This window comes from Grus americana, chromosome 4 (assembly GCF_028858705.1).
Source record: "Grus americana isolate bGruAme1 chromosome 4, bGruAme1.mat, whole genome shotgun sequence".
Lineage (NCBI taxonomy): Eukaryota > Metazoa > Chordata > Aves > Gruiformes > Gruidae > Grus > Grus americana.
In genome coordinates this window covers 57,402,440-57,428,881 of record NC_072855.1, presented here as the reverse complement: position 1 = coordinate 57,428,881, position 26,442 = coordinate 57,402,440, and the positions used below count along the sequence as shown (strand labels likewise).

At 38.1% G+C, this 26,442-nt stretch overlaps 1 protein-coding gene across 1 annotated transcript in view; it reads left to right on the top strand.

Annotated features, from left to right (window-relative positions):
- COL25A1 (collagen type XXV alpha 1 chain) overlaps window positions 1-26,442 on the top strand; it is a 314,927-nt gene that overhangs the window by 250,048 nt on the left and 38,437 nt on the right. The window contains exons 12-18 of the mRNA XM_054824657.1: window positions 417-461; window positions 11,021-11,074; window positions 12,606-12,632; window positions 14,995-15,039; window positions 18,941-18,973; window positions 19,138-19,173; window positions 23,148-23,192. Of these exons, the coding sequence (XP_054680632.1) occupies window positions 417-461; window positions 11,021-11,074; window positions 12,606-12,632; window positions 14,995-15,039; window positions 18,941-18,973; window positions 19,138-19,173; window positions 23,148-23,192 (285 nt within the window). The remainder of the gene's footprint in view (window positions 1-416; window positions 462-11,020; window positions 11,075-12,605; window positions 12,633-14,994; window positions 15,040-18,940; window positions 18,974-19,137; window positions 19,174-23,147; window positions 23,193-26,442) is intronic.

Genomic DNA, 26,442 nt, shown 5'->3' with positions numbered 1-26,442 from the left:
CCAGTTATTAAGCTTGAAGCATCCTTCTTGAAGCATTAATAGTTTTGTTCAGGAGCTGTGTTTGATTGTGTAGGATCAGCCTCAAAATTTGAGAACATCAAATGGAATTGCATTTTAATTCTTACATTTCTTGTGAAGCATCCACAACATTGCAAAGCAACCATCAGCTTGAAGCTTGTTTCTGGAAGAGGCCATACAGTGGGACAGTCATTAAAATGTACAGCATGAGCACATGTTTAATTAGTATAAAATCTCAACTGAAAAGAGAACTGAGCTTGGATAAAAATTAGTTTTTGAAAAATTTATTGCAGTTACAATAAGCAAGCATTCACCATCATTTCTAAGTACTGTATTAAGAGATGAAAGGTTTCATGGCCTGTTTAATTTGGTTAACACTGGCATCTGTTTCCTACCAGGGTTCTGTCGGAGTGCCTGGTGTTCCAGGGAGAGATGGACAAGTGGTGAGTTCACTGCCATTATTTATGTAGTTGATTAAAGCTACTTAGGACTTGTTCACATGAGCAACATGCAACCTTATGTCCAGACCTGTGGTTTCAAATTGGCTTCATGGAAAAGACTGTACAATCTGGTTTGTGCTCTGAAGTAATTTTTTCTACTTTTACTTGAACAGGCAGCAAATGTAATTAATTAAGCCCAAAGTCTGATGTTCAGATTTGATGATGACCAATAGGTTCCAGAGAGCAATACATATTAGTGGCGTGCAACTTTAGACAGTATAATTACAAACTAAGGTTTTCTGCAGATTTGTTTTTTTACTTTTTGTTAACTCAGTCCCATGACGCGAACACTTACGTTGATATTGGGTATTTATACAGTGCCAATACATTGTTAATGCAAACTGTAAAAAGAGAGTGGAAACATAGGCAGAGAATAATGTGAAACTGAAGTTGGGGACAAAACTTCGCAATAAATCAAACAGAAAACCATGAGGAAATGCTAACTCAGGCAAGTCAGTGTCATCTTGCAGTGCCACCATCAAGTTAACTCATAGTTCAGAACAGCTCTCCATAAGGAGGGGTTGCAGTAAAGCAGCAGGGCTGTTTCACAGCATTGCTAAGGTTTGTTGGCAAATCTGGGTGTTGAAGTTTAAATAATATCCCTCCCTGACTGTAAACTGTCTTATCCATCTGTCATTCTCACTACCGCTAACATTCCAACATTCCTAGTGAACTTCAAAAGCACTTGCAGGGAATACCAAAAGCAAAATGCATGATATAGGTTGTTCACCATGTTTAAGCAGCAATAGCTGGTAGTGTATAAGGGTCATATTATGCAATCCCTTCTTCTGCCTTCCTCCCCAAGAGCCCTAGGAATAAAAGCACTAAGATGTTTCAAATAATTTAATTTTAATTCCTCTTTCCTAACAAAAAGGAGGTGTTGTTTCTAATAGCATAATATACAGTATTAGACCTATGTTTTGACAGTGGTTATAAGAAATGATGTAATAATCAGTTATTTCACTTTAGTGATAATGCTAAGAATCTATTTTTTAAATATTCAGAGTATTATGACTACTGTGGAGCAACTGAAGAAAAAATATTTAGAATTAGCTATATTTAGCATACATGAAACTATAAGAAAATATTATGAAACAAATTTCCATTAAGACCTGAGATTTTTTCATTCATATTTATAGCTGCATTCAATTGCAGCATGACTGGTTGATGGTACTTGCCAACACAGATGTTGTTGCTGTGCATAAGTCATTTTTGTGACCAAAGTATGAGTGAAAAGCCAGTGAAGACACACTTTGTAGCATGATTTTCTTTGGATGTGCAGGATAATATAAGAAGACTGGACAGGGTGAAGTTGCAAAGCACATTGAATAGAATAGAACTGATGATCCACATTTTATCCAAGAGCTTTACTTTTAATAGCATCAGTCACACAAACTCTAGCCAGAAATCTTCACTCAGATGAGCACAAAAAATGGATATTGATGAAATAAGTCAAATGTGTCAAATGTGCAAAACTTATCTGATTATTAAAGTGTTGTTTTGGGAGATGTGGAATATTTTTTTTAAGCTGTTTTGGCAAGGTTGTTGTATGTCTGTTTTTAGGAGACCACATTGACTTACCTGCAATCATGTTTCATGAGGAAGAAAAGAAATATACAGTTGCCTTTGATTAAGGGAAAATGCAAACACATCTCTAAATGCTGTTTATCAACTTTAAACTGTGCTTTAAAAACAGTTCCTAATGTTTTCAATTTATGGCTTTGTTTATTTGATTTATTTCAATATTTATGGCATCTAAAACTTTGAAGATACTCTTAAGTTATTACCACTTTAATAAAGATGTCAGTATGTTTTTAGTGTTGCTGGATTTTACTTTTGACCTTAAAAAAAAAAAATAAATTAATTACTAAACTAAAATCTAGATACCAGGACAAAAAACATACAGATAAAAATGAGATGTGGTCACATTCTTTTGTGTTTTGGGTTGTTGGTTTTTTTTTCACAATTGTTGGTTGACATTTCCTTATGTGCAGAAAATCTATTATTTTCATATAATACTAAGCAGATAAAAGTTGGATGTTGATCTCCCTTTTAATAAATACATAAAAAATTGTGCTAGCTTGGAAATAGTGGTAGAAATAAACTGAAGTAGTATTTATCTAAAAGTAGAAAGTATAGTGCAGCATAGGACTCCCACGCTAATATTTTGCTGCCAAAAGGTCCATTTGTCCAATTTCTATGAAAAAAACAGATTGTCAGTGCAAGGTGACACAGAAGATATTGTTGAATGAAGACCAGAGCAGTAATGTTAAGAGTTGGGCTGTACTATGAGTTGGCTGCTGGCACTCCTGGCTTTACTCATACAGATTCATGTTGATTTGCAGAATAGTTGAACTCAACTTGAATGTGTGATGCAAGTCATGCCCTTTTTAGAATTTATGTAGTTAAAAGGCTTTACAAAAGCCTTACTGTCTTGGTAGCCTTTTAATCAGTGAGCTCACTCTGTCAAATGGCAGCATGTGCAGTGCACTAAGTTCCAAGTTAATATTTTTTCTTAGTTTAAAAGGCAGTGAGTGTTAAGCACATGCTTAAAAATAAGTGTGTGTGTGAATGCTTTCCTCATCTGGACAATGAAATATTTTTCAGCCAATGAATGTCAGCAGTGAATTTAGCTTTGCTCTCTCCTTAAGCAGTTGAATAATACAGAGTTAGGTCATCTCCATCTTATAGGTGTCTGTAATTTTCCTTTTCCTTTCCCTTCACCTCTTCTTTAATTGAAGTAGTGGATTATGGGAGACGATTGACAAGCCTGACCAATAGGTCTGGGAATGAGATCATAAATTCTCAGTGCACTCAGAACAATTTTCTAATCCCTTAACACATGAACCACTTCTCTTAGACAATCTCTAGGTATTAGAGTAAGTGTAATTTTACACGACCCACATGTTTTTGCAGGACTGTTAACTAGTAGATTTTTCCTGTATTAAGAGTAGTAGCAAAATCATTGCCATAAAAACTTCACACGTTTTTTTCTTTTAGGCTAAATCCAATGAAACATTACAGGTAGTCTTGCAAGGGGATTTACATTCTTTGTTTGTTCCTACATTTAGGAAACGATAGCCACACTCGGCTTATCTTGTTGAGAACAGTAACTGGGAAGGAGCTGCCTAATAACACCTGCAGCTAGAGAGGGTATTGTCCATGGGATGGACAGAAACCTTCTGAGATAGCAAGAAGAGTCCTTCTGAGCACTCTGTTTCCTTTGCAGACTGTTGTGCAATCCACCTGTAGCAGGTTGCTTCCTAGCAAGATGATACAGGAGATAATCTTCCCTTTCTCAGTCACTGGCAAGAGGTCCTCAGGAACTCGAATAGTACAAAAAAGAATTATACCTGCATGGAGATATGAGGTTGCAGTGATCTAGGGATATCAGATCCCTATATTAATCACGTTGAAATGGCCACAAAGGCATTCTTGGAAAGTTCAACTGTGCAAGTATAGAATATATATGCTAATATTTGTTAGGTGGTGTTGATTTTATAAGGGCTCCTAGTGACTGCAGCAACCACACAAGGAGAAAAGAGAAGGCTCCCTAAGTAAGGATTGCATTTGGCCTGAAGGAACCCAATTTCGAGAGTCTGTGTGACTAACTCTCTTTGTTTTAAATAGGAGTTTGTGTGGAGTACATAAACCCCTGACTCTATACTTCCATGGAATGCTTTTTCTTACATAGTACTCGGTATTTTGGGGTTTTTTTATAAAGGTGTATTGAGAACAGAATGTGTGGTCAGGATTGATCCCTTCATTTCAAATTGTTTCAGTAATTTGACTTTAGCAATTTGATAAACCTCGGCAGAATTTCCCTTCTTATCATTAGACTTAGAGTCTGGCTATGCACATTTCTTACTGCTTTCTTCATTCTTCTTATTACTCTAATTTACATGTATTTCCCCATCAGCGTGTACTGTTCTATGTAGGGGACACATTTTGAAAGTAATATTATCACATTTCTTTAGAGAAATGAGGAAGGATATACATGTACTAACATTTTTTCAAGTAAAGTATAAAGGAAGGAAACATCATTAAATGTAGTTCACAAATTCTCAGAGACAGGTTTGCAGGCCAGCTGAGTCTTGTTGAAGAGTCTTTCCACTTAATTTCAGCTGGTGAGTGGGCCAGGAGAGATTTCCAGTCCTTAAACAAATAATTTTAAGTTACTTTTGGGGGTGGGGGAAGGCAAGTTGAAAGGAGGTAATTCAACCCTGGTCTGAAATGGAAATCACAGTAACATGTCTGAGAAACCACTTTTTTCCCTTCTGTCCTTGTTTATGTTTTTTAGAGTAAAATTAGACTGGATTAGGTTTGGGGGCCTCTTGTATTTCCTTATCCTTAAAATTGATTACATTCTAGTGACTGAAAAATACTGACAGCCTTTCTTCTCAGGGCGAGGTGGATATCAACCAGCTGGTGTAGACAGAGTTATGCATCTCACCAAAACCAAACCTATTTCAGAACAGCAGCCTCCAGGCTATTTTTCTGTTACAAACAAGAAAAGCTGGGGCCTCCAGCTACGTTATTTTTAGCTGATTAGTTCTGGATATGAAGGTATATGCCTCCAGGGCATAGAGCACTCAAGTAAGCACAAGCATGCCTTCAACTGCCTTGACTCCTTTGGTATGGACTCTAGTGGGTGGTACATTTTCAGACCTGTTCTGCAGTAGGTTTTATGAGTTCGTATTGACAGATTTTTCTCATATTAGCAGCAGAGCCCAAGCAGTGCTCTACATATTTGAGTGCTCATCAAATTCAGATTCACTTCAGTGTAAGCATTAAGGCTGGCCCTACCATGAGAGTATCTGAGGAAATTACTACACCTATTTATTGAGTGGGGTGCTGAAGGATGTTCTTTGCCCAAATACAGGAAAGACACAGTCAGTCCGTCAATGGTAATACAGTTATGCAGTTTGTATAGGCTCAGGAGTGCCAGGAATTGAACCGAGGTGTTCTGGTGTGCTGTCCAAAGGAACATTCTTCTGGTTATTATTTGAATTATCTGAATTTCCTGAATTGAATGGCTGGGTTGGGTGTATTCTTGGCATGTTAGCATTTTGTTTGCCCTGGTAATTGATATTAACTGGAAGAAAAATCCAAACATTTCTGAGTCTCAGAGCATTTTGTTGAAGCCAGTTCTGGAAATTATCAGAAGTTTTTGTATAGCTAATGGTGATCTTCTATGTAACTCATTCAAGTCATGCCTTGACATTGCAGTTTCCTGATGGAACAGTCATCTTGCTAAACCATTGCAGTAGTGACAGTAACTTTGTTAGAATGCTGCTGGTTTTGAGGAACCAAAGTGCCTGTCCTCCCATCAGGACATTTGGGGTTAACATGTGGAACTTAATTGGTGTTAATGGCAGTTCCCCATCCTGTAACATGTTAAAGACTTTCCTATTATTGATAGCAAACACAACATTGCAACGTATCTGAAAATGCACCATCATTATTCCACTGATGGGGACCCTGCAATTTCTCTATAGCTTATAAACAACAGCAAAAAAAACCCACTGTGTCTGCAGCATTCTTCTGGGTAAGTAAATTGCTGGAACATTTACACTCCTGCTGAGTCAAGCTGCTTGATTTTGGGTAAGTGAACGAACAATAGCACATTTGCTGGAAATTTTGATTTCCACCATTGTGAGACCGTTTGTGATTTCAGCAAACTGGATCTGAATAAATTTGGATGCTAGTGGTAAATAACTGGGGACTTAAGTGCTTACAAAGCTTCTAGTGACAGTGTCCTTTTCTGCCATAGACAAGAGGCTAGAGAATTACCTTCTAGTACTCCATAGTTTTTTCATGAAATTTGGGAAAAGGCAGCTTTTCTAGCATTTTCTAATATTTTATAGTCTATTTGTGTAGTGGGTCATGTCATGAAAAGAGACTCCTCCTTTTGAGGTTGGTCCAGTTACTCAAAGGCAATAGAAAACAGCTTTATATGAAACAGAAGTTAAAGGCTACCTAAAGAGTATTTCTGATGCAATATTTGCAGCTTTACCATTTTGGGGCATGACATTTTTGCGTCTGGTAATTTTGTTAACTGCTTTTACAAGTACAACAAAACCTTGGTAGACAGTATATTCAGATAAGATGGTGCTGGTACCACAGCATCCCACTAGACTATTTGTCAGTCACGGTGTCAATTAAGCCCCACGTTGCTGAGGCAGTGTGTGGAAATCATAGCCCATCTCAATGCCAGCAGGGAGAATTTATTTTTCTTGTGGTATATCATGGTTGTCCCACGTGATGTTCATTGCACAGCACAGCTTCTGTGGTGTGGTCTAGCTGAGAATAAGAATGCAGGAGAAGGGCAGAAAGGGCTAGTGACAATTCCTTTAAACTGAGCACACCTCCCCACAGCAACTTCCCCACAGTCCATCCCTTTCAGGGAAAAGTTCCAAGGGGATGCTCTGAGGGCCGCTTCACACAATTTCTCTGGGCCTTGCATCTTTTTCTTGTGTGAGGGTGCAGTGTGGCCCTCATTATAATTTTACTTGGGATCATGGGTTGTGTTTTACATAGGCATTAGAAGGTTTTAGAACATGTTGTGTTTTAGTGATTCCAGTCCCTCTGTTCCTGAGTGATGATTTTTTAGGAGTTCATGACTGCGGAAAGGCAAGCTATGACCTAAAATCAGATGTACTATAGAAAAAGTTACTCTTTAAATGGAAAAAAGCCACTGGTGAGGCCCCTCTTGGAGTACTGTGTTCAGCTTGTGGGCTCCTCAGTACAAGAGAGACATGGACATACTGGAAAGAGTCCAATGAAGGGCCTCGAAGATGAGTATGGGACTGGAGCATCTCTCCTATGAGGAAAGGCTGGGAGACCTGAGGCTGTTCAGCCTGAGGAAGAAAAGACTTGGGTGGAATCTCATCAATGTGGTCAAACATCTGAAGGAAAGGTGCAAAGAGGATAGGCCAAGAACCCATTGGTGCCCAGTGACGGGATCAGAGAAAATGGGCACAAACTTGAACACAGGAGGTTCCCTCTGAACAGTGGGAAACACCTTTTTTTTTTCTTTTCACTGTGAGGGGGCTGAGCACTGGGCACAGGTTGCCCAGGGAGGCTGTAGAGTCTCCATCCTTATAGATATTTAAAAGCTGTCTGGACGTGGTCCTGGGCATGCAGCTTTAGGTGACCCTGCTTGAGCAGGGAGAGTTCAACCAGATGATCTCCAGAGGTGCCTTCCAACCTCAACCATTCTGTGATTCTGTGGGGCAGAAAAAAAAAATGCTGTCTCAATTTGAAAGCTAGATGCTGTGCAGAAGACAATTGTTTCTGCAGCGAACAACTTTGCTGTCAGTGCTATTAAAGGCAGACTGCAATATGAGTCAGGAAAGACATTAGCCGTGGCCTGGTGAATTTAAAAAATATGTGAGATTAAGGATCTAGCTCTATAGCGTCTTTCATTTTACCAAGTTGAAAAGCAGGCTGATTGAAATTATTGCATCAGATGACGTTGTTGAATGTCTAGTTTTGCCTTGCATACATCACTCCTTGAATAGCAGTGTAATGGTCTTCAGCCTTTTAAAGGGCATCTATAGTTTTTGTTCATCTCCAAAACACTAACATGTGGGGCTGAAGCACACTTACACAGCATTTTGCACTCCGGCTTTAATATATGCTTAAATAAATACATAAATAAATAAAAGTAACTAAATGGAAGGAAAGTAATTAACTATACTTCATAACAGAAGTATTTAAAATTATTTTCATACCAAGAATCAAAATCATCTTTTGGGACCAATATTCCTAAAATAACACAGTATTTTATTGTATAGCAAGGGAAGACCTATCAATCTACTCACTTTCAAAATGTTAGCTGCTGTTTTGCTTCATAACTACTTTTGGAATTTCCTAACCAATGGGAGGTCTGTCAAGGCTTTGATCTGTTTTGGGTTTCGTTTGAGGCTTTTTGTGGTTTGGTTTTTTTGTTTGGTTGTTTTTTTATGTTAGACTTCAATGGAATTGTTAAAATATCTACACATAAAGCCAGACTGCCATGTCTACAAGACACGCAGTGTGAAAAAGGGAGGCTCCCCGGCACAAAACTTGTTTTGACGTGCATTGGGAACGTTCACCAGGGGTAGGATATAGAGTAGCTTATGTGCCATACGTTTTTATTTCATCTTGTTACTCCCTGGTTCCTTGTATGGACAAGAAAATAGGGTTCTAAAATAGGGAAAGGAATATTGTACGTATGACAGAAAATTATTTTAGCCCCTGTTCTTCTGGCCATATTAGAAAGATAATCACTTCAAAAGCATCAAGCCACAAGGTCGTTTCTGTGCTGTACTTCTAGGTTTGCCTCCAATCTTTCCCATTCCCAGAGCTAATTTCTGCTGTGCTAATGCCTCTGACTAGTACTTTCAGTGCCAGAAGTGTAGTGTTGGCCATAGGAAAGTCGCGTATAGGTCAGAAATGAGACTGTATGAATAGGGATTTACTATGACTAGGTGACAGCCTGAGGTTTTCACTTTTATTCCAAAGAAAATAAGAGAATTCTTTTGTCCCATTTTTGCAATCTCCTTTTTGTCACGGTAGCTCTCTGCATTCATAGAACAGATATGTAAACCTGGGAGTAAAGTGCGAGCTTGGGACTTCAACCCTTTGATTAGAGATTTAAGCCCCTGAAAGTGTCAGCCGACAGCAGCTGTTTTAAAATGAAGGGGACAGAAACAAACTTGTTTGGGGTGTGGGGATGAGGAGAAACAAGTGCATATTCATTGGTCCCTTCTGCTTCATTTTGTCAACTGGCAGTTTTCTTCAAGTGCCTTTTTGGTCAATCCTTTAGGACACTTATGCCTAATCTCCAACAGCTTCAGATCCTGACTGCTCATATATCAAATGCCCGTGCTGCTATACCAGCCTTAGAGGTACTGTAGCACAAAGGAGCCTTGAAAAAGGGCTGACTCAAATGGCTATTTAATTCCCTGTGAGTTTAATGGTACCTAACACTTTTTCTCTGGCTTGGAAAATACCTCATTAGAGTTTCACTAGAACCTTATTGGGTTTGGTTTATATTTTGAACTAGTCCAACTCTTGATGAAATTAAAATGTAATTGATGATCCTGTTACCTAATTTAGAAATAGAATGGAACCTGCTTTCATGGAGAATCAGAGTTTATATATCTATGACTAAAATATAACTGTGGAAGTAGGAAAGAAAAATCCTTTCTTTATGGAAGGCTTTTATGGAGGATTGGAAGATACATGTTCTTGCATTTGGAACAAGCCTTTATCTTAACTCCTCCGTAACTTTTGAGTAGAGGGTTGGTTCATCATGTCTGCTAAGTTTGAATACTGTATGAAAATTGTCCACTGAGCTTCTGATTACTGTTTCTAATTTGATTACTATGTTAGTTATTCTATTTACCTTTTACACATTTTTATACATTTACATAGCAAAGGGCTTATAGAAGAACCTAGTTGCAGGCTTTTTCAAATCTTTTTTGTGCATGTCATTTTAACATGTTTTACTACCCCGCAAGTGCAACGCAGTTGCATACATGAGGGTTACCAAAGAAGATAGGTATTTCTTGTGAAACTGAGACATACTTCTGCAGAAGGTTTTATATAATTAGACATCACCCCTAGTTGTTTTACAATAAAGTCTAACCATTTCATTATAATTTTACTTAAAGTAAATACTATCTGTGGTTTTTTTTCCCATAAATCTGCGAAATAAATACTAGGAAATGTCCTTAAGGGATTGGTTTGGGGTTCTTTTTTGTCTGATTGATTTTTTGTTTGTTTTTAAATTTGAGGAGGGGAAAAGAAGTTTGTAAATAATTATTTGTTAATTGATTTATGAAAATTATTTATGACTCCTTGAACTGTGGAAGAATATAGATACTATCCATTAAACATACCCAAAATTTGGAACATTGATGTAATGCTGAAAGTTTTTTCAATCTTTTAAATCTGCTTTTCAGCCAGTGCTATAAGAGTATAAAAAAATGGACAAGTAAGGTATATTTAAAAAATTAAAAAGCTGTCTGTTCTTCCAAACTTTTCCATTTCTGGAATAGGCCTTTCTCATTTTTCTTCATTATCTGCCTTCTGTATGAGATCAGAAGCACAAATGTCAAAATCATTTAAGATATGCCTTTCTTGCAGTATTTCTAAGTTGTAGAGATGAGGAAAGCATTGGCAGTCTTGCGGGGAAGACTATGCTGTTAAGGTTAATTGGCCAGCTTTTCAGAATCAGAAGTCACAGTTCTGTTTTCTGTTTAGTTTGACATCTGTGTGTTTCCACCGCCTTCAGCAGAATTATTTCTTACCTATACAGGAGTTAATTAGAGTTAATCCACCCTAACTGATGAAATAAGGCATTTTGGTGACCAACTGTGGAGTACATATTCACAGAGTCTTTTAAAATTTTGTTTATCATTACTTACCCAATATGAGACAGTAGGGGAAATGCTGTTAATATACTTCATCGTGTCTGTCTTAACCTCATCTTTTGCTTTCTTTGCCTTTAGGGTGAACCTGGTTTGCCTGGCATAGCAGGAGAGAAGGGAGCAGCAGGGCTTAAGGTTGGTATTGAATATGGATTAAAAGCAGAAGCACACAGTACGTGAGTGCACGTATACATGACAGTCATGCTTTCCAGCTTGGGTTTATATTCTGACTGGCTTTTAATGATCTGCTCCCTCCAGTGATCAGTGCTGTAAGAGGCTTTACGCATTTCACCATAAAGAAGCATATTCTTCTGCTGTGCATGGATAATTCCAGTCAGTGGCACCGACATGTATGTGTCCGCTGCCAAGTGAATGCAACATGCCTGCAAGTGTTTGGGAATTTGGGGACCTTTTTAGAAAGGCTTTGTTTATATTCCTTACAATGTGTTTCAGGCTTCTTTTCAAGAACTACTGTGGTCAGTTCTTTGATGAATGTCAGGGTTAAGTCTTGAGGGCTGATCCTGCTATTATGGAAGTTAGCAACAAGCCTCATTAGGAGCGTGTCTCAGCCTGTATTTGTTACATCAGAATGTCTCTTTGCACTTAACTTATTGTTAAATAATTTATTCTGCTGTTTTAATATTGAACAAGTGAAATCGAACATAAAGCTTATGATAACTTCATTTAAAAGAAAGCTTGACATGTCCGCAATGATGGGATCTGTGGGCCTCTTGGAACGGGTAATGCTAAATTCTAATCCCATCAGCTGCGAGCGTGCCTCTCTGGTGCACATGTGCTCCTCAGCTGATTCTGTGCATCACGCTGCTGCTGACAGACACGCAGGGCAGGCTTTTTACATTTACTGACTGGCTGCTTGTCCATCAGGAATGAAAACAAACCATTTGGGACCATGACCTTTTCTTACTTTGTATACAGAAGCTGCCAAATTATGGCAGTTGATGCTTAATTTCTATTCACAGCCATAGTCTTTGAGTTGCCTAGCGACCGCCAGCCATCAGATGGGGCAAAGATGAGCCAGAAATGCAGAGATGAGTTGTCAGGGTTAGGCTGGTGTGCAAAAGTGCCTTTGCCATTGAGCCAGTTTCTCAAGCAAGTCATAATTTTGAAAAATAATGGCTATAAGCCATCTTTTTGTTACAGAGAATGTAAGGAGCACCGAAGGCTCTTTGCTCTGAATCAATTACAAATTAGTTCAAGACACTTAGGGCATTTTGTCTCTCCCAAGGAACCTTCTAAGCCATTAATACAATCATAAGATTTTCCCCTCATATTCCGCCTTTGGATTTTTCCTTTGTTCATTCCCAAACTAAGGAGAACTAAATGCAGGAGTCACCTAGGTCCTGGCAGGTCACCTCACAAAGACATATGCCTGTTTGTCAGGGTTTAATCTAGGACAAAATGGGGGAAAAAGTCTTTACAGGCAAATCATTAAGCTTTTAAAATTATGTTGAAGATATATTGTCTGTTTAGTTCTATTAAATTTACATATTTATTGTTTATTGAAGATTTGCTTGTTCAATTTTATCATCTGAGACAATGTCATTAGTCGTGACATGTTAGTAATTGGCATACTAATAATACTAACTCTTTGATTTTTGCTTGTGTTAGTAACTTACGACTTTTTTGCTCCAATTATTTTCATCAGGGTGACCCTGGAGAAAGAGGAGAAAAGGTGAGACATATTCACTTCCTTTGTGGTGGTTCTTTTTTGGAGAACTGCTCGGAGAATTGCCAGTGCACTGATTCCGAGGTTAAAAAGAAATAAATACAGCTGCTACCTAGAACTTGAGTGGCATTGTGCAGCCTTTAGGAGTGTCAAATAATACCTACTAATGGAAGTTACTGATCTGTGACTACTGCAGCTGGCTTAGTCACAGAGAACAGTGGTCGTGCGTTAAAGGCTGCACAGTTGAGCAACTGTGCAACTAATTCTAACTATGATTAGTCTCAGAAAAAGATGAGCCTGTCTGAATAACGGAGACATCCACACATTTCTCATAACTTGGTTTCGATGTCACCTGTGCAGAGTAAAATGATTAGGTAACAGAGTAATAACTACATAGATTCCAAATGATATATGGGTAACCAGTTCTCCGCGTAATAAAAGTGGAGTCCTTCATTCTTGCTTGGATCACTTTAAGAGCAAGGGAATATGCCCCGATGATCCTAGGGTACAGACTGTCTGGAGAGGTACCAGCAGCACAAATGATACACTAACGGTGCCCTGACTTGCAGTGAGTTAGTGAGGAGTGACTTCTCTGACATCCACAGTCACACCAACACAAGACGAGGTGGTGGAACAAGCTCCACACTGCAAAACGTGGGTGTAATTCTGCTCTTCCAGGGGGAGTGGAAGAGTAGGAGCACCCGTGTGAGAGTGCACACTGAGTGAGAGTCAAGCTTCTGCATCTGTACAAGGGCAGTTTGAGAAAGGCATAAGCCTTATTTTGAGTAGGAATCTGTACACAGCCTCATCCTCTGCTAGTACACTGAGACATGCTTTTAAAAAATAAGTTGCTTGTATTCAGGTGCAATTTGCTCTTGAGAAATGTTTACCCATGTCTTTGCAGCTGCAGTTGAATTTCACTTCCAGATCTGTGTAAATCCATGTAACAGCAGCTGGAAGCATGCTTTGCAAAGGCAATTCATTTCACATTTTGAAAAGCACATCATAAAAATAATCCAGGGGAATCTTGAAAGTGTATACCCCACATGTAGAAGTATGTAACTGGGAATCTCTTTTCATGAAATTATTACTTTGGTTAAAATTATATTTGCTGACAAACTTCAGTAATCCTTTGTTTTCAAACATAAAAGGAACAACAATAAATTTTAACATATATTGAATTTCTGTTACTTAAAATCATGATACTTTTCCATAATCATCCTTTGTCTTTTCCTAAAAAGTATAATTATAAATGCCCTCAATATGCTTTATCATGTCAAATGAACTTGGGATGACATTCCTTACAGTTACTGTTTCGTGTTTCCATGTTTAATCAAGCCCTTAATTAAAGTGCTGCTAGACTGTTAGTTAATTCCCATTGTGTCAGCAACTGTGATATACAAAATGGTCTCTAAGTCCTCTGAATGAAAGTTTACATTAAGGTTTTCAGAGCAATATGACAGATACCGAATAAATATTGTTATTTGAATACTATTACTGATTATCTGACCAAGACCAACTAGAATGTTTTTTTAGCCTAATTAGACTCAACATTTATCAATACTTTTGGCATTTAAAATATTTCTTGCACTTTACATGAACCTGAAGCCCCATAGAAATTTTTTGCCTATAGTCTCATATATAACAGAGACTTTTTGCTGTAGTATGGACTTTTTTTATGGCTATATGACTATAAATGGAAATTTGGTCTTTTTGTAGATAAATATTTTGAAATGTTTCTTTAAAAAGTTGTTTTTGAGGTAGAAAATGTCTACCCAGCCGTGAAAAAGTGTTTTCTGAACATCACTTTTTTTAACAATAAGCAATGCATGGAATTTATGTAGAGGTAACAGTCATTTTGGTGGCTCCTTGGAGGAGTGGCGTTCAGTGAAATTTTTCTAGTTTGTGAATCATTCATGAAGGACTTCAGATTCAGAGACTACATGCCATAAATTAGTTGAGAATCCTAATAAAAACTATTGGAATTGTGTAACTGTCACCTGAATTTGATTATATGTGTTTAGGTGAATGTTGGAAAAAACCATATGTACTGGTAATTTAAAATGCTGAATCATTATGAAATCATTCCTTCATTGCTAAACCACAGTGAACTGGGTAGACTATACTGACAGGTAGTTATTTGATAGTTTGTGCGTTTTTTTGAGGACCTGTGAAAGGGATTACAGTTATAGTGAAGACTGTATAAGATCTAGCAGCTATATAAACCATGCTTCCTGACCATGTCATAGAGAGATTGATTACCTGATTAACAAAATTAGCTTGCTAATCATATTGGAATGCTGACTCTTCTCTGCATGCTGTGTGCTTAAAGAAAATCATTAAAATGTAATATGTGTTTTAATTATAGGGTGATGCTGGAGAAAATGGACCAAAGGGTGACACAGGAGAAAAGGTACACTACTTATTATTAGAGAAGAAAATGTGTGCTTTAGGCATGCTTGCAGTCTAACCAGCTAATGAAAATAATAATTTGATCAAAAGAAAAATGCATTTTAAAGTGTTGTTGGTTTTTTTTAAGATACTGAGTGATTTGACTGAGGTCATTTTTATGAACAGCAGAAAAAATGTCACTGTTCTGTCCAATTAAGCATAAAATTCCTGACTTTATACAGCAGCAGCTTTAGTACGATACATCAGCATGTCTCTAATTATTACTGAATTATTAGCTGAAATTTGCATCATACTTAAACTTTGGTCACAACCTGCCAAACTGTTGGAAGTAGGTCTGCTGAGTTATAGCCATTTCTGATATATCCTTTTATGTTTCTCCTTTTGTGTTCCCCTCAAAGAGAGGGACCAAACCAATACAGGACAAAAAATATGGTATCACGATTGCCATCTAGGCAATTGAGAGTTGAACATGAAAACTACATTTAAAATCTTTTTGCCAGATGGCATCAGCAATAACCTCACTTAATACCTCATTAGTTCATTGTTGCAAAGTACCAATGCATCATAGAAGTCACTAAAGAGTAGACAATGTCAAAATTTTATTTTACTTTTTATTTATTTTATGTGAGACTCATGCTGTATCACTGAAAAAAAAAATTGAACTTGAGTTTTTAAATGTGCTTTACTTACACAAGTCATAGTCTTTAGCGGTCAAGAGCAAAGCCTGTGTTGCACAGGAAGAATGTCATAATGAGCTCTTCTGGTCATCACTTTGGAACTCATATGCTTCTAAAAACATTCATTTTAGTGACTACACTTGGACAGAAGCATAAAAATTTCTTCTTGTACCCCTGTATGTGTAATTGCTTAACCAATTCACATCAGTTTAGTGCAAGGAGAAATTTATGATGGATTTATCAAGCTAGTAAGGAATGCATGCAAATCTCTCAGGTCCTATCATTTAGGTACAGTAAAGCTATACTTTCAAGAACACAAGGATTTTATGTGGCATATTCTTAAATCAGCAATTAAAACTAGACATTAGATTTAAGAATAGTCAAGTTAATTGATTCCCAGAGTTCATTCAAATACTTGATCTGCAGTCATGCTTATTAACCTAGATGAAAGTCTTAAGAACCTTATTTAGTTACTTACACAATGTATGCTGGTATCATCATCCTGATCCACTTTTAAGTGATTCAAGAATATAATCTCTTAGCAAGTATGAGATTGCTTTTCAGAGAGATAGTCCTGCAACAAGTAAATGGGAAGTTTATAATCTCTCTGGGAAGCCTAGTGCAGCTTCACTTGTTGCTTTTCTACTTTATCAACTGTGAGAGTGAGCTTACATCCACTAGAATGCCGATACTGCGCAGTGGTCCGCAGTGCACATGTGTCCCTGCTTGGGATCTGGTTCAAGGAAAGAAAAAGTTCTCTCCTTCTTTCAGTAGGAAATCCTTTCTCCCCAAGTGTAATGTTTTTATGCTTATACATAGCTTCTCTTACAGTTTTTGCCTACTACACAACCTGTGCCTTGTGTTTGGGTAGCTCTGAAAAGTGTGGGGCATGTATTACATTATGGAACTTCACTACCAGATGAGTACTGAAGGTTTTTGCTAGCTGAACACTCGTGGGCAGGAGTGTAAGACTTATTAAGGCTTAGTTTTTAAAGACAGATTTTAAGAGAGCTGCTGGATGTGTTAAGAGATGAGATAAAGCTAGTATCCATTCGGTTCTCAGGTGTTCAGCCACATACATGTATAAACCCTTCCTGCTCAGTAAACAAGATGTTAATTTTATGTAAATAAATGCAGAGACCATTGCACTAGATCATAATGCTACATACCCTTAAGAGATTTAATTTATAGTTCACCAAACTTAAAAACATTTCTTTAAAAGCTTAAATAATGTTTCTGTGAGATAAATACTAAATTTTCATTTAGAGAGATCAGGTGACAACAGTGTCAGACTTGTTTAGGAATGGATTCCTGTTTGTGCAATCAATGTAGCTTTATTTTCTGAACTGTTATACTTCGGTAGCTCTCAGAAATACAGACTTGGGTGCCTACTTCTTGACCTGTGACTTATGAAAGAAACTCTCTTGGTTGAATTGTCCTACTTTGAAGACGATGTCAATGCCAGACTTGAGTTCTTGCTTCTACTCTTCTACTGTAGTCTTAGTTCCTAGAAACTACCAAGTATCTTCCTTCTGCGTGCATGTTCCCCTGCTAAAGTTTCTTCATTTCCAAACTGTCTGACTCATCAGAGAACTGAGAACATGCCGTACCATAATTTTTTCTTTAATCCCATATTAATTTTCATTCTTGCATGAAGGTGGATTATAAATACTTTGTGTCTTATCTTCCCCATATCCATCATTATCCTTATAAATGTTTAACTGGTGAATGTCTCTTACCAGTTGCTTTGCCACTATATAGCTATAAAAAGTCCTTGAGGCTTTGCAGTTGTACATGCTCGTAAGGGGATATCAGCAGTATCACTCATGCGTGTCTATCAAAAAGCAGCAGCTCAGATTTCCAGACATGAATCAGCCCTTCATAATACTGATTTTTGTGTTTTCTTTACACAAGAGCAAGCTGCAGTAAACTGTGTAGAGTAAATCTATTCCTATTCTTCAAAGAGCAGTGAGCATGTTACCTGGTACCATTTAATTTTATGAGACTTTTACCAAAAAGACCCCATACCCAAACAAACTTTAAAACTATGGCATTCACAGCATGCTTCCTGCAGCTTCGGTTGAACCGTCAGGAATGAGTATCCCCTATTTGTATTTTAATACAAAGAATATTAAGCATTTATCCTCTGCTTATATATCTTCAAAGTGGATGACAGTATTGGCTCCTATGCTGCCTATGTAAATCACAACCTGTTACTTTCAATGAACATTCCAGATTTATTTTGAATAACGAAAAATGAGACAGTTCTTCAAATATAAGTGCTCTAGCCATCTTCAACAGCATGTAGTTTGACTAGCAAACTCTTCATTAATTTAGTTTTTTTCATTTTTGTTTGGCATGTCATTTAAGGAAAAAAAATGCAGTGAAGTGAATATACAAGAATTCTAAAGATCCTGTGATAATTGTACAAAACTGGGAGCTAAAATCTTCCTTGGCCAGGTCACTCACTGATCCTCTGCCCTTGTGCATATCACTGCCTATCAAATCCAGACAACCCAGCAAAACACAGGTGAATCTTTTTGAATGCTAGATGCCTCCTCAGAACAGAGGCCTTTCCTGAATACATAAATTACTATAGGTCTCTCATCCTGTAAAGTATAGCACTTCACTGCATTAAACTATCAGTTTAAATATACCGAAAAGCTGTGGAAACAGAGCTATGACCTGTCCTGATGAGGATGAACACATAGGTCACTGGGGTGCTTTTTCAAGGCAAACCTTCATTAGCTCAAAAAGCTTCATCAGTGAAGACCTGACACTTGCCATCTGTAGAATTAGGTCAAAAAGATCGCTCATATTCTTTGTAAATGGCAGTAAATTATTTTTAATGTATATCGGCAATTTAGAGATGTCAAAGTATGTCCCATCTTCTGGCTTGATGAAGTACATTTATACAAAATCTGCAATTATTACATCTACATTATTAGTTGTGAAATTTGAGGTTAACTGTTATGCTGTTTGGATGAGTGAAACTAAATCTCTCTGCGTGTTCTTGAAAGCAACACTGTTCCTTTTCTGAATCACACTGATTTAATTCATCGGGTAAATTCCTGTGTAGCAGCAGAGAGAACAGGTAATCTTGCTATATAGTTATTTTGCTGTATAATCTTGCTATACTCTTGCACGTTTTGTTGTATCTGTTTCCTGTATATGTAAAACTGTATATGTAATAAGTGTGATTATTTCTTGTGGATTTTGTGTCAGGGTGACCCTGGTTCTTCTGCTGCAGGAATTAAGGTAATTTTGTCTTAAAGCAGTTCTACAGGGAGAAGGGGAGTGGCTGGTCTGTGTTACTTTGTGGTGTCAGAGACATTTCGTGTACCATTAATGTTATGGTTTTCCCCAGCTCTATTTTTAATTCATTTTGTCAGATCTCATGTTTTTCATCTCTCTTCTTTTAGGGTGAACCTGGTGAATCTGGACGGCCTGGACAAAAGGTATTAGTTGGAAATGTTCAGTTTTCCTTTTCTTCTCTGTTGGATTTGTGGTAAATGATGTTGCACAGATGTTACCAGTGGCACTTACCCATACTAGGATGAGCCCAAGGCAGTGCAATTTAACAGCCTGAGGCCTGTACACATTTAGTGTATGATCATTTTGTATTTTAAAAAAGCACAGGAATGATGATACTAATTAACATGAAAAGCAATATTAGACTAACCCACCTTTCCCTGTAGTCACAGCATGCTTCTTGCATCGAAAGCTTACCCAATTGCAGCTAGTGAGACCAACAAAGAATGGCTCTGCTCCTTGAGTGATCACAAGTTAACCCTGCATGTCTGACTGACTATTAACCTTCATAACTGTGGTATGTTATTATATCTCATTAGGAAGAAAATAAATATTGACTAGAATCCCTTTCACATATACCTCTAAGGGGAATCAAACTGTCAGAGGCAGGTGGTATGTTTGGAAGGACATAGACCAGGTAATGCCGCTCCGTTCTTCCTTCCAGGGGAAGAAATTCCCCTGGGTGCTGCGTAGCTGAGGCTGCTTTTGCAAGTAAAGATCTGGCAAGAGCTGTAATGACTCTGTGCTGCATGAGGCCCTCTGAAACTGGGGAATTTCCTCTTTGAATCCATAGTACATCAAACACAGGGAATGCTGTGCCTTCAGCTGCCTTCCATGAGAGTAGGAGGCAGGTCCTGCTGGGAGAGCTGGTGAAAGGGCAAAGAGAAGAGACAATGAGGGAACCAGATTTTTGCTTTGCAGTACTTCGTTTCCCTCAGGAGCCTTTGGCACCATTCTTGCCTCTTATAGCATTGAAAATTACCCACTGCTGCCAGAGCAGAGCAGAGTCCAGCTGCCAGTTTAGCTAGCAGGTATTCCAGACAGGCAGCCAAGAGCTAAAATTCTATATAGTGAATGGCAGTACAACCATTTTCTAGTACTCAAGGTCTTTTGGTGACTAAGTGAAACCCCAAAGCACATATAAAATAAAATAAGAAGTTGGGTCTTTTTGTTTGAGAAATTATAACTGTCATAGATTATAACAGACTAAACAAAGACTATTATGGTTGCAAATGCAGTTCTTTAGTAAAATTCAGTTTTAATTAGGAAAGGTAATCAAAGTAGTTTAAAGCTATCTAATCCACAGAATCATTCAGTGTGTGCATTCTGCAGTGTATGCTTTGCTTGGGTAATAAACTAGAAAATGCACTTAAGAGCCTGTTGAGGTTCATACTCTCATTAGCTGGCTGCCATGGAGGCAAAACTAGCAGTGATTTATCAGCAGGCTCCTGGATCTCAGTCCCCAGTCATTCAGGTTTGATCTCATTTAGGTAACATAGATAAGTGAGTTCAGACTTTCTATAGTTTCAGCTTGTTGTTCACACCAAAGGGGGCTTAATGCGTTCTTTCCACTTCACCTCACAAGCTTCCAGTCTGCCACGTTCATGTCCCCAGCCTGAACCGGCAGCTCCCGTAATGCATTCATTCAGAGTGCCTCCTCCAGCCCAGTGCCCCGTGTCTGCTGTTCTGCCCCCTGCTTAGCAGGGACTCATTCACTGCACCAGAGATTGGGGGGACCCTTTTTCAACTGGAGGCATGTCTCTGCCCTTCTACGTCATCTCAATACTTGTTCCCCCCACTGCATCCCATTCCTATTTCCTTCCTGTATCTTCCCTTCTTCCTTATATTTTACTTCCTCCTCCTCCTCCAGTTATTCCTTATCCATCTTCTAAGGACAGATTAGTATTGAGCTGCCCACCTGAATATTATTTATATGAAATGAAATGTGATGGTATTTCATTGGCCTGACGACTGTTGTGTGCCATATGTATTGCAGAGGTGATAGAATGACCTGCCCTCCAACCTGAGCATTATGAGATGGAGTTAGTATACAGCCTTGGTTTCTTTGAAAATCATTCTTCTTATAAATCATACTCAGATCTTTTGTATCAGGAAAGGTCCAGAAAAGAAAATAGTTTGCATTCAACTACAATACTAATTCTAATGTAGCATTAGTGATTTCATTGTGTTTCACATTGTTTAACGTATCTTTGAGGGGGCATTTTGATTGTTTTAGGTTACTGTGATTCTGAACTGCCTTTGCTGGATCCTTTCTACTTGTTATGTGTGGGTCTATGGGGTTTAGCTCTGTGCCAAAACTAAACAGTGACCCACTGCAGTAATACTAATAGATTATCACTTATAATTATTCAAATGCTGTGCTTAGAAGTGAAATTTAGTGCTTCCACAATTACATGAGAAAAGGTCACTGTTTTAGTGTGGTATGTATGGCTACTCAAGGAAGAAATCAAAAGACAGAGGAATAGGGTTTTGGAGCTAGCATTTTGTCAGGAATGAGTGCAATGGAGGCCTTTTAAAGGATTATTCTTTTGCAAGAGTGACAACCCACTTTCTGCTTTAGACGGTGTTAGGCAACATACCAAGAAATAATAGTGTTTATTGAAAATGATATCCTAGCCTCTATTCTTTCATCTGATTTTATAGTTAATATTTTGAGACTGGAATCTTTCCTGTGCTTTTAGGCAATGTGAACAGTTAAAATTTTGGAGTAACTGAAATGGACAAAGAAGCTGTTATCAGATCCTTCTATAACATTTAAAACCCACTCCATTTGGTAAAGTGATTTGCAGACCCTCTATTGTGTTTTTCAGTTTCTGGCAGAATGTAATTTTGTTATTAGCACTTCAAGTCTCTTTAATATTACTGCCTCAAAGAAGTGTCTTTGGGTAGTCTGATGAACATCGGTATTATGTATACATGTGTTTGTGTTTGTGTATGTGTACATGTGTGTGTATGTGTACATGTGTATGTATGAGTGTATGAATGTATGTAAGGGTATGCATATACACACACATGTAAAATATTTTAAGAGCACAATCTGTATGAATCAGCCCAAACCACAGAGTTGAAATCTGGATTTCTATAAAGCTCAGGAGTGTACAAAATCTGGAATATAGTTCAACTCATTATAAAGGTAAAAGTTGGCTTCAGAGTTCAGACCTGAGCTTCCAGAAAGTTCAGGGAATAGTCAGATCCAAGGTGCTGGTTAGAATCCATCTCCGTATTAAAATAAAATCTCCAGCCTTTAAAATAATGTTTTCTTCACATGTTATTGCTCTATTTTTTTTTCCTGTTCATCATCTTTATTTCCCTAGACAACATCTTTCCATTTAGCTGATACCTCAAAATGACCATTTGTGCGAATGTTGTCGTTCTTGTCTTAGACTAATATCAACTTCATTTCAAAATTAATACGTTCAGTTTTCAATTCCTGTTACAAAATTACCCTTGCAAATGCAGTGCTATAGGTCTTTTCACTGCAATTTTAAATAAGCAAAGGATTTCTGGGTAAAGCAATAGAAGGTTATATTCCCACTATTCTTCATGACACCATGTATATTCACAGATAAATAGCAAGCACTGAAATGATGCTATGGATCGCTCTATAAAAATGATGGCCCAGTTATAATTAGGCAGTCCTACTTGAATTGTGCAATTTAAACCAAGCTCTTCTGAATTGCTTTGTAGCTAAATCAGACAGTTACACAGCACAATATCTAGCTCAGAGTTGAAAATGGAACAGAATTAAACATCTGTCATAACTGTGGAACTGAAATGGCAGCATGTAAAATGAACGAGTGCTGCTTGTTTTCTTTTCTTTTGGTGAAGGCTAATGTGAATTCAGTTTTGGCTTTCCTGACATGCATTTCCAACCTGGGTGTCATCTTCACATCCAAGGTTCCCAGAAGATATTTAAGTTCTTAACATGACTCTTACTAATTATACATTTAAGTCACTCATTTTGAAAATATCAGTCCTGATTGAACTGACTAGCAGTCATCTATGCTCTTTTATCTTGCTGCAGAATATACAGAGGTGTTCACTGGATAGTGACCATAACTGAATAATGTCTGTAATATTATGTAATTTTCCTGTATAGGGTGAACCAGGTCTTCCTGGGCTTCCTGGACTCCCTGGGATAAAGGTAAATAAACTGTAGTCTCTGTTGTACTGAGGGGACACCACAAAGAGGGGGGGGATTGCAAGAATGTGGCTATAATGGACTTATTGTACTTGTGCTATATCTTCTGAGTCTCTGGTATTGAACTGAGGATTGTCACAGAAGGGTTTCACATGGAAAATCGGTTAAGTGTCTATGAGTAAGCAAACTACATTAAAATGTGAAGTAGAACATTGCATTCTAGTGCTTTAAAAATAATCTAATATAGTAGGGGTTTATGTTTTTATTTAATGGAAGAGGCTTGTCATCAAAGTTTTGCTTGGTTTCCACTTTGATGGGTGCTTTCCAGTAGCAATAGTCTACTGAATTTACCAAGCCTCCAGCCAGAGAACTGCATTAATTATACACAGGCTGTGGAGAACTGGCTCTGTCGACAAAAATACTCTGTGCTCCATTACACAGCAGTGATTTCCACTGACAAGTCAAAATGTTTTAATAAGATTCTATTCAGTATTAGCTACAGTCCCTGACCTAATACCTGGTTTAGTCCCTGGCTTCCGGTTTGTCTGGGATCTTTAGGTAAGTTGATACAAAAGACATGTGGTTGGTTTAGTTCTAGCATAAGTGGTTGCATTGGGAGTTGCAGACGCTCGCACGGTTTGAGTTGTAACTGTATAATGCTGCACAAAGTGAGTGGATTCACATATCCTGAGTGAGTGCAGATTACAGTGGTTGCTTCTCCTTCGTGGCAAAGACTGTTCTTTCAAAAAGCAAAATATCTTTGAAACATTTTCTTTGCATTCCAGCATGGGCCTATGTATATCTCAGGAGATAGTTTATATCATTTCTCCAGTAAAAAACGGGATAAGCCAGAGGCCAAACTCTCATCCATTTTGGTAGGATTCAGGATTTATCTCATGGAATGTAGCATTTGCAGTGGTTTTCTCAAGGGACCTGTGAATTGCCACAGCATTGAAGCATAATGTCCCTTTTGTGTTAGGGTGAATGATGGGAAGACTTGAACGTGCATATTAAAGTTTGTATGTTGTAATACCGGAAAATATAGTTCCCAGGGAGGTTGTTCATTTTCTGCAAGAATGAACCCTATATTGACTAGTGAAGATCACGCAGGAGCAGAGTCCTTTGTGTGATGGGACTGTATTTCTATTAGGACCTTTGACAGCAATCTCTATTCTGTTTACTTTAACAGTGAGTAAAGAGGTAGCTCAGTTGGAGGTCCGTGCCAGCGTCTTGGGGGCACTTGCAAAAACCAGCTGGCGTTATGGCTGGTCTTTAGGGATTCCGTGCTCATGCAGACCATGCATGTCCATGCATATCATCAGCAAGTAAATAAAAGAGTCTAAATATGATCCTCTGCTCTGGGAAAATTATTGTTGTTAAGTTTTATTTGTTGGTGGTAAGAATGACTCAGAAGGGCAGCTTTCAGATTCACCTAAAAGTCAAGATGAGAAGTAAAAAATGGATGAAGTGTGGGAGTTTTGCCCAGTGAAAATTTGTTTCAGAATTCAGTGGATACAATGGAAAAACGATACAATTGCCTGCAGAATAAAATGAAATAATTTGGTCAAATACTAATCCTTTAGGAGAAATCTAGCTTCTATTAAAAATCTAGGCCAGAGGGAGACTAGTGGTGGTTCAATGAAGAAATTCTGCACTGAGGTGGCTAGATGCACCCTAGATGGTGACAAGCAAGCTAGCAGAACGTGCGTAGGAGAGAGTAAAGCAGAGCTGGTCACATCAGACTTGCAGGATAGGTGCTGTTTGATTCCAAGGCATTTGTAAACTCTGATTAAGGAGTCTATAGAAAAAAGCCTAGATTCTTCTGTCACAGAGACTATGTCTGTGGCATGAGAAGTGGTAGCAGAAACCAGAGAATGGCTGGAGTTAGGAATATGGGCACTCGTCAGCAAAGAAAAAGCAGTAGTCTAGCCCCTTTTCTCACCCTCTGTTTTAGCAAAGCTTTATGTATCACCGTGGTAAAATCATTTCATCAGTTTCCAAGAACAACCTCAGTGATATCTTATGGAGAAAGAAATTTCCAGTGAACTGATGTTGATTGAAAGCTACCTTGACTAGATGAGAAACTTGAACACGGAGGAAATCCGGTTGTCTTGCAATCTATTGGTGCTATCATGGTGTTACTGCACAAAATTGAAATGAATCTTATTTGGAGCAATGACTTCCACCCCCCCCCCCCCCCCCCCCCCGCCCCTGATTGTTCCTTGTTGTTTGTTACGTTTTTTCTTCAGGGCTTCTGGGGTCTATTCCCAATCAAGACTTTATAAAACTCTCTAAGATATGTCTTTGCTGTTTTATCTTAATAGCGATATGCAGTGGTGGCATAATACAACAGACGTAGTACAAACCTCACACAATGTAATTACAACATCTAGGAACTTCTTACAACACGTAAGAAGTTTCCATAAGAGAAGCTTTTCCCAACACTTAAACGGATTACAGAGTTCTCATGCATTTGCGTGCCAGCACAGTAGCTGCCAGCAGGGATTTTGCAGGCTATTCCCAAACTTTGTGTGTTGGACATCTGGCAACTCAAGCAAAGTACTAGCAGGGGCATGTAGGAAAAAATGACGGGGTTCAATACAAGGCAGTGGCCATGTAGTCTCTTTCCCAGTAGGAAAAAACTAAATATTTTTGTATTGCTGGTATTATTTTGATAATATTATTTTTTTCTGCAGTATTGTTCTCTTTAGTTTCCATTACATTACACAGGCATGCACATGCACACTCAAAAGTCCTCTACAAAATTTTCTGTTGAGGTCCCTTGCAGCTAAAAAGCTTTAGGGTTCTCACCACACTTTTTTATCCTGCTTCAGTCTTACATAGTTGGAATTACAGAATGTTCTCCAAATTTGTGTATGTTCTAGAAATTAACATATTCTGTTTTTTTTCTGGCTTTTTCCTTGAGTTTTTGGTAAAATACATTCCCAAGCAGGTTTGAAAGGTTAGCCCTAGGTGGCAAGTGCAGCTGAAATGCATTAATTCCTGTAGATCAATGGATATAGCTTAAACCTGTGTTCAACTGGCCAAGTAGTCAAGGAATGGGGACAATATATTTTCTGGAAGTTAAATAAGTAAATACCAAAAGTTCATATCCATTTGATATACAGTAATTCAAATCACACAGGTGATTTCAAATGAACAAACTAGTTGTCTGAGGCTCATGTTTACAGAGCTTTGGAGTTGTTGGATGTTGATGGACTCACACATACAGGCATCCTCAAGACAGATGAGA